Here is a 13,198-nt window from a genome sequence, read left to right on the forward strand (position 1 = left end):
ACTCATGAATGACATGATGAATGTGATTTTGTAAAAAATTTCAAATTTGTTCAAATCTTACGTTTCCTAACTAAACAATTTTATTTTCATTAAAATTATTAAAAAGAGTTGAGATGATGAAATATTGTTACTCTTTCTATCGATACAATTGATTTCTAAGAATTATTAGAATTTTTAAAAATATAATTCGAAAAATTCATAGAAGTTATAAGCATTAATAATAACAAGTCAATAAACCCTCCAAAAAAAATTTGTTGTCAAGTTTTTTATTATCGTAGCTAACATAACAATTGAACTTTTTTAATTAAATATCCGTGTAATATCCGTTCAAAGGAAATAAATAGAAGTGTATACTTATAAGTATGTAGGTTGTATTTTCTTAGCAATTCTGTTATTTACACCAGTTATAAAATTAAATATAAATAACAGTTGTTAACTACAATTAATTTTCAGGCAATTTATTTAAATATTTTTTTTTCTTTTTTTGTTTCCATTTTATTTATTTTACTATACTTTACAATTTTCCTGCGATTATTGAATTAAACGGCTAATTTAATATTGATATTTTGTTTTTGGCCTTTGGGTTAGATCGCTTACATTTTTAAATTATTCAATTCAATAGAAAATAAATTGAAAAAGCATAAAATACAAATATTTAAAATTTATTTATATTACACATAAGTATATATATATATGAATAGTAGCTATTTTCAGCTATAAGTCGAAAATTTTAAAATTTCCTTAATTGAATAACTAAACGCTTAAAGCGATTTTTATCGTCAGTACATTCTTTTTTTTCTTTTGTTCATTTCTTACAATACGGCTCATTTTATGCTTGCATACACATAAACTTTAATAAATAACGTGTACAATTCTATAGATACTTAAAATGAGTGTTCAATAGTTATTTAATATGAAATTTTTTTTAAAATATTTTAAAAAAGCTGTAACACAGAATGTTCCGATGGTATATAAGTGTAGATTTTGATTGTTCTAAGATTTTGGCTAATTAAAATCGAAATTCACCTAAATACCTGAAAAAAAATCGTTATATATAATTTTAATATTTGCCAAATAAGAAATTCATTTCATTATATTAAAAATGGAAATTAGAGCGTTACTAGGATAATTAGGGATTCTGATTTATGATGATTAAATTATCGAAAAAAGCAAAGTACCGAACTGCCAAAGGACACAAATTTCTTTTTTATTTAAAACATAAAAAGCCTAGAATATTGAAATTGTTATAAGAACAAAGTTTATTTAAACTTTATTTGGAACTAACAAAATGTTAGACAGGCATATATGAAGTGTATATAAGATGAATTACTTAAAATTCAAAAATCAGCGGCTTCAAATTACTTAAATTTGTAGTCGCTAAATTAACGCTAATATTATTTAATTAAGTGTTAAGCAAAATTTACAAAATTTGGTGTTTTTAGTTATTCACCCGGAACTTCATCGTTTTATTCATTTTAATTGAAAGAGGTCATAAAGTCAAATAATTAAACACCCTGTACATTAATTTATTAGTAGGTAAATGATAGTTTAAAAAAAAAAAATAATTTTCTTTTCAAAATTTACTTTTGATTTCTTACTCTTTTATTACTTTCACTTCTAAAACAATTTGAAAAAAAAAACGAAAACATTGAAAAAAATCTGTTATAAAATTTTCACAAAAAAATTGTTTGTTTCCTCTGTTTGTTGTGATTTAACGGTTCCGTTTTCTTAACTTAAACTTAAAAATTTTTTCTTGTTTTTTATTTTCAATACAAATTATAGCAGTTGCGCAATTCACTAAATAAAAATACTAAATTATTTTGTTAAAGTTGAATAAAATTATATTTAAAATGTGGTTATTGATAATGAAAATTGAACAGAGAAAAAAAAAACATTGTAAAAAAAAAAAACCATTTTGTTCAAACACCTATAAACAATAAACGATTTTTTTAGAAATAAATTTGCGCAAATTACTTACCATTGAATAAATCACGGTGCTTATACTTGCTATTAACCATTATATATACCTACTTGTATACACGTAAGTATGTATATCACATGTGAAATGTCAACGTACATAAAATAACTATTATACATCGTGCATATACCTCTATTTCAAAAAGTTTTTCTCATATACACTTACTTGTACATACAAATTACAAATTAAGTGTATAGTAATGTTTAATAATGTTCAGTATTTTGTTAGCTTATTTGTTATACAACTTATGATACTTGTATATTAGCACACATAATGTGTACAAGTTTATAAAATAACAAAAATAATAAGGGAACAAAAAAAAAGGAAATTTTAGTTTTTGAGACAAAATAAATCAAGTAAATAAAAAAAAAAAAATTTTTTTTTTTTTTTGTATTTTCCCATATGACAATCTAATTTTAAAGTCGGCAATAACTTGATTATTAATTTGTTACCTTATAAGTAAAGGTAAGTGCGTGGGTATAAAATTTTGTGATACACGTAAGAATGAATTTCATAATGCTTATTTTGAACAAGTATGAAAACTTTTATTCAATATCAATTTTGTGTTATTTTAAAAATATTTTGAATTTTATTTTAAGAAATTTTAACTTTAAAAGAATTCCGAATCGAAATTGAGTAATTATTTAAGTTTATTTATTATTTAAATCATCCTTGCTAAGACTGTTCTTATACACGAACTTACAACCTTAATAAATTTAATAAATTTGAGTAAAAAATCAATTAGTTTCTCATTTAAAATTAGTTATTCAATTAAAATTATTTAAAACAAACATCGCTTACAAATTTATTGAAGAAAAGTATAAATTATAATACTTAAATATTTAAATTATTAATTTTAATTAAAGTGATAATTTAAAAAAAAAATTTAAAATTATTTTCATTAACTTTAATTATTATGTTATTAAAAAATAATTATTTTATGTACTTACGCCTTTAATTGCTCTTAATGTTATATATTCAAATAAAGTTGAAATTATATTCATAACACACACATTATACCTAATTAGAATATATTATAATTGAGTTATCTAAGCACATACCTATTAAGAAACACTCTAAAAATAAAACAAACTCAATAGGTTATTATGATTTTCGTAATTAAGTAAGTATTCGAAACTTTAGCTCTCTGCTTAAATTATTACTAATTAAAAAAAATTAAATATTGTAATTGTAAATTAAATTTCTAACAAATACTCTTTTAGTTAGATCTGATTGAGAAAATATGGGTAAGTACATACTTCATGATATTTATCAGCACCTAGGCAGAAACTTTATTTAATAGGCAGAAGCATAATTTAAAATTTTGGTAAGGTCCTAAGTTACAGTTGTGTACTTAGGCACAAAATAAATTTAAAACATATTTTTGATAAAATTAAAATTTTGACGAAGAAATTCTTGCAAAAATCTAGAAAAGATATCTTACGGATGTTACCGAATTGGGTATATTTTGTAGATATAATTTTTTTGGGCATGACACAAAAGTTTATTTAAGTAAAAGATTTAGGAAGTAAGAGATAATTGATTGGGATTGATAAATTCAAGGCAGTGACTATAAAATTTCAAAAATCATTTTAAGTAATTAAAATTTTGACATTTTTTAGTTAAAACGCACTATCATAATTCAAATTAAAAATATTACTTATAATTGCAAATTAAATAGCTTTATATGTTAAGAAAACTACTCAGTCCCGTACATACAACAATGTATTCAACAAAGTGTTGTAAATGTTATTTTCAAACGAGAATAACGAGAAAAACAATAAAAAATTTGATTACGTACTTATTTGACATTCAAAGAAATTAATACAGAAATATTTCAATCGACTGTGTTTGATCAAATTAAAAAAAACCGAAGCGCCATTTAATCTTTGAATCATTTAACATCATTAAAATACGCACACTTATATGTACATATGTATATGTGAGTATTAAGGGTTTTTATATGTATGAGTTATAAGATTTTACATTTTCGTTTCTATTAAAAATTTTCGAAATTATATTATTTAGCTATTGGTTTAGTAAAATGCTAACTAAAATTTAAGTGAAATTTTTAAATTTAAGTATGTAAAAATATTTATAAATTCAAATAAATATTTAGATACATTCAAAAGTAAAAAAACGAAGTAAAACAAAAACACTACTTAAGTATTGTTTTCTTTTTTAAATCTATAAGAAATTGGGAGAACCCCAGTGAGAGCAATAAAAATGAATTTCTTTAATGTTGCGTGGTGAATCAAAATAAATTTATTAAAATAAATAAATAAAATTGAAAATATATCGATACAATTATATAAAGCGGAAGTTAAAGAATTATAAATATTTAATCGTACCTATATACGTACACGTAACACTTATACCTATATAAATATGCATAAAGTTTAACCACAAACTAGAATTTCTATAGATAATACTATCTTAGTGATGGAAACACTAAGTATTGTTTTTGCTTTAACTCTACAATAATTTTCCTATCTTGGGAATCTTTTATAAAATCATCTGGGAATAACCCAGATCTCTTTTTGTATGGGAATCACCCAGAATAACTTAAATTTTCATGAATTTTTCATGTAATTTGTAAAATTACAACTTACATTTTAAAATCCTTAGTTTTCGAATTCGATTTATTATGTTAAGCTTATTTTAAACTGAAATCTCTTAATAAGATTTAAAAATTATAGCGCTAAATTATGAAACTGACGTAAGTGATTACTTAAGCTCTGAAAATTTGTTCATGAAAATTTCTTTGTACAAAAAATTAAGATTAAAAGCAATTATTTATGAAAACCGTCAGCACGTCTCAATAATCGATCAATGGTTTAAAATTTGATGCATTTATATTAGTACATATCTATGTAATTTAAAAAAAAAATTTGAAAAATTGAATTCTTAATTTAATTAAATTTTTCTTTCCAAACAAATTTTAATCAAAAAATTGTTCTTTTTAATAAAGGAGGAATGTTTGAATAAAGTATACGTACAAATTTGTTATTATTTTGCTTTTTTATAAAAACATGAACACAAAATGCATGTGAATTATATATGTACATACACGGTAGATGCATAAGTAAAACTACCCATACTAATGCTCTTATTCATGATGTACCTATGTATATGTATACATAAATGTTACATTTATGTATACCAAATTACGTCACAACCTTCACATTTTCTTGTTTTTATTTTTGTTATTTAAACATTAAAATGAGAAAAAAAATGAGGAGACTGACTCGGGAAAATACACGACTATTTTTTTCAATATAGTTTTTTATTTTTCCATTTTTTTTGAAAAGATTTAAAAAAAAAAATTTTTTTGCAACATTTTTATCAGTATGTATTTATGATATGTATGTGCATATGTATATGCATATGTAAGTTTTTATTACGTATAAGTATACTTAATTATTTACGTACAATATGGCAAAATAACACAACCATAATTGAACTACATATAAAAACAACAAGAAAAGATGGTAAAAACAGGTAAGTACCTAATACAGTTTTCAACATAAATTTACTTATTGTATTCTTTTATTTTTCCATAATCATAAGGTATGGTTTGGTGACTTACTACACTCATAAGTATTTTAAAATGAGCATACATAAGACGATATAAGTGAATACCCTGAGAAAAAGTAATTATAATTGAGTTACCAGATTATATAAAAGCATTTGTTAAACAAACTAAAATGTGGAATTTTTATTGAATTTAAGGTTTAAAAAAAATTTTACTTAATAAGATTTTGATCAGTATTTTAATTAGAATAAATCACTCTCAATATTTTATTTACAATATCTGTACACTCATTTTTTAACAGAATAGGAGATACAAAGAAAAAACAGAATGCTAGAAAAGAATAAATTTGATCTTCTGGCCGTCTTGAATGACATTGATGTTTTGCAATATGCGTCTATAAATTATGAAGACTTGAGTAGGTACATGTTTTTTTTTTCATCAGATTTTTTTTTGCCCGGCAATAAAACGCCAGTATCATCCAAAAATTCTATAAAAATAATGTACATATTTACTTTATTGTACTTATATATTTTTATATATTGCGCTTATTATAAATTAAAACGTACTAAGTTAGTACTAGTGATGTCTTATAATATCTTCTGCCTTTCTAATGAAATTTGACTAATGTTCCGATATCTAAGTATATAAAAAAGCATAAATTTTTTGTAAAAAAAAAAACCAGTTGGCAATCATTTTAAACGTATACCGATATAACAATATCTAATATATAAATAATTATATATGCAAGCATGTATACATAAGTAAAGGCATACCTTAACATAAAAAGAATAAAAATATATACAGTAGAATCCGCGTAAAATCACAATCAGATAGCACCAAAAACTACTATTTTCAAACAAACTTCATGTTATGAAAATCAAATAATGACAACTCTTTTACACCCTTTTTAGTTCAGTAATGACTCAGTCCTTTTGAACTAAATTTTCAACAAACTAATATCTAAATATACATATAAAATAAAAAATATATGTACTTAATTATAAATAATTAATTTTAAAAATTATTTTAAGTCTATTTTATTTATTTAACAAAATAAGTATGTATGCGAAATCGCAAAAACTTCGTCTATTTTCACAAAATGTGGATTTTACTGTATATTAACTGTCGCAAAAATAACATAGATATATATATATATAAGTATAAATATATATAACAAGCATAAGGTACATTTAGAGAAATTTGTAAACAAAAATTGTGCAATATTAAAAATTTTTCTACTTTTAAGTATGCATACAATACATACATATACATTCACATTTTTTCCATTTTCTTTTAAATTCTTTTTACTGAAAATTATTTTTTGTTATTTTCGAAATTTCTTGTTTCTCTCACATAAATATTATGTTACATATTATTATGCATGTTTGTTAGTAAGTACCTTCTCTTTCGAATAGAAAGGGACTTAACTACAAAAACTTTCTTATATCGTCTGCGTCTCATACTATTCAATTAAAAATTTGCAAAAAATTAAAAAAGAAAAAAACAATTTAACTACACCTATAAACATAAAATGTAACTATAGGGAAATTTTTACACGTCGTACAAAATATAATCAAAAACACAGTAAAAAAAAAAATAATAATAATAATTTTCTATGAAAGTAAAACACCTGGAGAGAAAAATGTTACACAACACTTATCACAATAAACTGAGCGAAAAAGCTGGAAGTCAAATAAGTATAATACCTTAATTAAAATGTCACACTTATAGCGAAAAGAACAGTTAGTATATAAGTACTGCTATAAGTAGTACTTTATTTACTAAATACTTTTACATACACTTTCAAGTAATCATAACATTTTGCTCTTCTTTTTCAAATTTCTAAGTGTAATCTTACGCAAAATTTACTTTTTACGCAAAGAAAAATTAATATAAAAAATATTTGTTTGCAATTTCTCTGCTTTCTAAATTTTTTTAACTTGTAAGATGCAAGAAATGTTTTTAATTTAATTTTAAGTTTTATAATTTAAATTTAATATGAATAAAGTAGTATGAGTTCTTAAACAAACTAAGTAACAATAAAAAATGGCCGCTTAACTTTTCCATGTCAACTTTTTTTTTTCTTCAATATAAAATGTTGCTTTTCAAGTTTGTTTTTACCAAAAAAAAAAAATTTTTTTTTTTGTTATACTTATTTAATAATAATAAAAAAAAACTATTTCACTTTTTATTATCTACTCCTAAGTATTATTTTTTGGAAGATTTTTGGTATTACGTATTTATTTTTGGTTTTTTATTATAAACTTGAAAATTATTAGCATAAATATTTTAGAAAGCGGAATAATAATTTGTGTTTTTTCAACTGTTTGATTGAATAAATAAAAATGTTTTAAGAAAAATAAGTACAACAGAACAATGAAACGAAAATCCAAAAAAAAAAATTTTATTTGAAAATTTTGAAAAAATTTAGGTACTGAGGTAAGCTTTTGCATTAATTTTTAAAAAAATATTGCAAAATAGCGTAAGTCCTAACCAAATATTTAGTATTACTTACTAATAAAATAAAATTCGCTATTTACTCAAGTATAATCAATATTTATACTGAGTAAATAAATCAGAATTTAAAATTCAAATTATGCTCCATTGCCGTACTCTACTGCCGTATTCTACTTACAAAATTCACTTCCCTTGTATCCTGCATGTCAGATACCCTACTTATGTAGGACGTAAAAGTAAGGACTTAAATGTTACATTTAACTAAATTATGTGTATTTATATATGTACCTATGCAACGTCACAATAACCAAAAAAAAAAAAAGACAAAAAACCTTTAAAAGGTTTCCTTGATTTTTTCACCTCTAAAAATAAAACAAAGAAAGTAAAGAAAAAAAAACCTACTTATTATAAACAAAAACAAAACTTGACACATAAAATTAAGGTAAAGAAAGATGAAAAACACAAAAATAAGAATATTCTTGTTGGAATTTACTGTTATATTTTTAGGTATATGTATATGTACAAACATACATAAAATTTACAAGATAGCATAAAAAAAAGCATACTTAGCTTAATAACTAAGTGCATTATACTATATAGAATATGTAACATAAGTATATTCACATTATATATATATATATATGCGTAAGTATATGCATATGAATTATGTAGGTACATACATACTTAAGAGTCCATACAAAATTTTGTAACCATGTTAACAATTTTCTTATGTTTACATCACATAATCTACACAATTTCTATACAATTATGCGCAGATATACTTACATAATTGTATGTAAGTATATTTTATTGTAACATATTTTTTTTTTTCGGTTTTAAAGCAATGCAAGTACTTACGTGGGTAGGTATATCTTAGATCTCGGGACAAATATATTATACTTGAGTATATTATACATTTGTATACAAATTTTTACATGTAAACATACACAATTTTTACTTGCATAAGTGCAGAAGCACTTATAAATAGATACATAAGTATGTTTAGGTGTTTTTATCACAAAATAATATTAGGGGAAAAAATATTATAAACAGCAACTACATCAATAAACTTAAATATAAATTTATTAAGTAAGTAAGTATGTAGTATAATATGAACGTAATATGAATTGAGAGCATATCGGAGAAGAACACAACATATGGTTAAAGAGACCGTATGTGACTTTTACAAAAAAAAAAAAACAAATAAGAAAACAAGAAAAAAAAAATATAAATTTATGTAAGTAGGGTTGGTTCACAATTTAATGTTCCTGATTTTTAGTTTTTTTTTTTTAAAAATATAAAAGTGCAATAACCTTGAGGATAAAAAGGACATTAACTTATTTTTCCATAAAATTGTTTATAAAAAAAACTTCGTATAAATATAAGTAGGTAGATGTGTACCCTTTATACACACATACATAATTTTAGATTAAAATGGTTACAGTTTCAACTTGTCTGGCTTTTTTTTTTTCATAACAACTTTGATTTTTCACAGTAACTATAAGTAATAATTTTGTAACATTGTATGTTGCACTTACTTATACTATGTACTTATGTTAATGACAAGTATAAACTAAATGATTCAGCTTATATCAAATGACGAATCAAGTGAAATTTTAAAGCCGATAAAGTAATTAAGTAGGTTTTTAACTTCAAAAAATATGCACAACTACAAGAAATGCTTAAAAGCAAATGCCGTTTACATACTTAAATGATCATATGAAAATTGTACATGTCATAATATAAGATTTAAATTTATACTCAGTGCAGGAACATATTGGTTCACAAAAGTTGTTCTGGTTAAAAATTTGCTCTGCTTGAATGTTTTCTATAAAATATTAGTACGTAGGTAGGTAGGTACCTTCTTATGAATACTTAAGCAATTAAAGTTATCAAAAAAAAAAATTTAGAGTGTTGAAAGGTTGATAACCGAACAAATTTCAGGTGTGCCTACCACCCAAATTGTTTTATAAAATTAGACGAAATTTGATATTTATTTTTTTTAAATCAAAATTTTTATATGCAAAAAATTTTTGTTAATAAATTTTTTCATTTTCTTGAAATTCTGTTGAATAATTCTAGCATTTTTTTAAGTAAATTATAACTAAGAGCAGACATAGGCAGGTATTTATATAATAATTTGATAGGTCCACATAATTTTTTAAGTTATGCATTTTGTTGACCAGCTTTTCTAAATTTACTTTCTCCCACATTACTCGATTTTTAGGTTTTTCATCAATTTTATAGTTTTTTTTTAATAAGTTTATGATTTTGCTTTTATTACTATTTTATAAATGATTAAGTAAATAAATAAATTTGATCAGTTTTCTTCCATTTTTAAATTACAAATTTTTTACAGACAACTTAAAAATCAATGTTAAGTTTAAAAAATTTTCATAAATTGGTTCTGTATTTGAATTGATAAGCAACACTTTTGTATTTTGAAAGTCAGTGTCTTTAATTATTTTATCAATGAATTGATGAAATTTCATTATTTATTACAAATTCAAGGGTAATGAAAAAAAAAGGACATAAGTAAAGCTATTAGAAAACAATAGAGAGCCATGGGGAGGTTGTGTTCCTAAGGGGGTTAAAGAAAAAAATTTATCAGAAAAAGTAAAAATAGGAGAAACAAAAAAATTACCAATTTTATAATTAATGCAATTTGTAGGTGGGTATCCATACAAGACCCTACGGAATATTTCGAAATACGGGTAGATAAACTCTTAATTTGCACCCCTATCTAGGTACCTTAAATAAAAAACTACTTAGTTTGAAAAACTTTTTTTTGAATTTCTTACAATGGGAACCTTTTTATTTAATCTTTTTTATTATCTTCCCCTCCTACCAAAAAACTTTTCATTTTTCTCATAATATTATGAAATGGATATTATGAACTCTACGTTTATAATTCACATAGATAAAATTAAACTAAAGAAACAATAATATAAGCAATAAAAAATTAAATATAAAATTTATATTCAAGTAAAAAAAAATCACTAAGCAACTAAAATTACTTTTTTTACATTTTGTATAGGAGGTGGTATCCAATTTCTGAATATAATCAAATGTGCATGCACAATTTACATATACATACGTACATACACCTATGTATTCACAATCACTGACGTATGCCACTTTTAAAGCGCTTTCTATTTATTAACATCAAAATTTTTAGAGAATATTATTCTTATATTATTAAAAATTTAATAATTATTTTATATTGAAATTCTATTATTCATTAAAATTATTAATTTGGATAAAATACCACGTAATTTTCAACTAGAAATTTTCAAATTAAAATTGAAAAAAAAAATGAATTCACAATAAAAACAAATAAAAGAGTAGAAAAATGTATTTGGGTTAGGGCTACACAATATTGACTTATTGAGACAAAACATTGCATTGCAAGGTTGACATTTTTTCTGCTTAAATTGGAAAAAAAAAATAAATAGTAAATCTTTCAATTATAATTGTAAACTCTTCTTAAACACGTAATTTATCCTAAAAAAATGTCATTAACCTATTAAAATTATAAAATAAAATTGTGAATATTTTTCTTTTTCTCATTTTTTTTTTGTATTATTTTTTTACCTTTGGTTTGTTGAGCCATTTTCGAAAAGTATCCATTTCTTTTCCACACAACTACAATGTATATTCGAGTATGTGTGATTATGAAAAAAAAAACTACACACTCAGCTCTGCTGATTTCTTTTTTTCTTTTTTTTTTTCTTCAAAATTTTTCTTATTAAAATATAAAAAAATTATTTGTTAAAAAACCATTAATATCATATTTTTAAAATTAAAGCAAATACGCTACTATTGAAACACTTTACGAATATGAAAAACAAGTTTTATTTATAATTAAAAAAAAAATTTTTTTTCCTTTTTAATCAAAGAGATAACATCGTTTCGCACTGAATAGAGTAAACAAACACACACAACGACAATATCTTCTTTACAATATAAATTTAGTTTTTACTTCTTTTTTTTTTATTTTCCCTTTATTTAATTTGTAATTACTACACTAGTACCAAAAAAATATTTAATAATATAAAAAAGACCTTATTATTTTGCATTAAAATATGACTATTTAATATTTTAAATATTATAAAAAAAAAAAATAAATTCAACGCGTTCGCAACTACACAATACTTTACGCCACGAAGTTTAAAAAGACAATACAAAAAAATAATCAAAAAGATAATTAGATTGTAGTGGAAACTACAATGACATTAATGACATTATAACAATTGTACTTGAATTTGATGAAAAGTAACTGGTAAAAGTAATCGTTAAGTTTGAGGTTGTCTGATTTAATAAACAAAAAAGCGCTATTTTAGTTTCTGACGCAGCGCAATTGCCAAAATATAAAATAAATTTTTTTAATAAATATGTACATAATATTTTACGTATGTTGTATATTTTTAATTCAATACAGAAATCCTTTTTGTATGAATTTTTTGAAAAATATTTTCCAATTCAATTAAAAAATATGCAATTACAATTTTTGCGTCAGACGAATGCTCGCTTTCTTTACTCTTGAAGGAAATTTTTGAGTGAAAATGCCACTTTCAATGCTTTTGCTGGAAGATTTTTCTAATTAAAACAGTACTTGACGTTTCTTAAAAATATATTAAGTTAAAATCAGATTGGTGAAACTTTCCTAGAAGATTTTAACATGAAAAATAATTTCGTAATAATTTTTTTTACGATAAGAGTGTAAGCTTGTTCAAGAATGGAATTTGGTCCATTAAATTCTCATTAAGCAAATTTGTATATTTTTCAAAATTTACACAGAAATATAATTAATTTAGTTAAAATAATAAAAATAATAATTAATTATTTTATAATTATTTAAATGATATGGCTAAGATTTATTTTGTACACGAAAAGTAATTACATAGTTACTTTCAATTGAGAACCAATAATATTTTGGTTTAGCAATCAATTACCAGAAAACAAAGCATTAAAAATAAATTTTAATCATTTGGGTATTATACATATTTATTGGGTAATAATATTTAAATTGTCAAAAATGGTTAAATTAGTATCTCGCGAGTGTTTACTGGGCTGATATTAGTGCCATATTTTTTATTAAAATAAATTGAAAAAATATGTTTTAGGATATACTACGGGTTGTTAACTTTGATAATAAATTATTATAATTGTGGTGTATGTCTTTGATAAATTAAGTTTGCTTTGTAAGAATTTCCCATTAAAGGGAA

General features: G+C 22.7%; 1 protein-coding gene across 1 annotated transcript in view; it reads right to left on the bottom strand.

The window, feature by feature from the left end:
• Nucleotides 1-12,130, bottom strand: part of LOC129618484 (lateral signaling target protein 2 homolog) — a 78,112-nt gene extending 65,982 nt beyond the window's left edge. The window contains exon 1 of the mRNA XM_055533269.1: nucleotides 11,565-12,130. Within this exon, the coding sequence (XP_055389244.1) occupies nucleotides 11,565-11,600 (36 nt within the window). The 5' untranslated portion in view covers nucleotides 11,601-12,130. The remainder of the gene's footprint in view (nucleotides 1-11,564) is intronic.
• Between the last annotated feature and the right edge of the window lie 1,068 nt (nucleotides 12,131-13,198).

The sequence above is a fragment of the Condylostylus longicornis genome, unplaced genomic scaffold (genome assembly GCF_029603195.1).
Source record: "Condylostylus longicornis isolate FDR11 unplaced genomic scaffold, ASM2960319v2 ptg000007l, whole genome shotgun sequence".
Taxonomy (NCBI): domain Eukaryota; kingdom Metazoa; phylum Arthropoda; class Insecta; order Diptera; family Dolichopodidae; genus Condylostylus; species Condylostylus longicornis.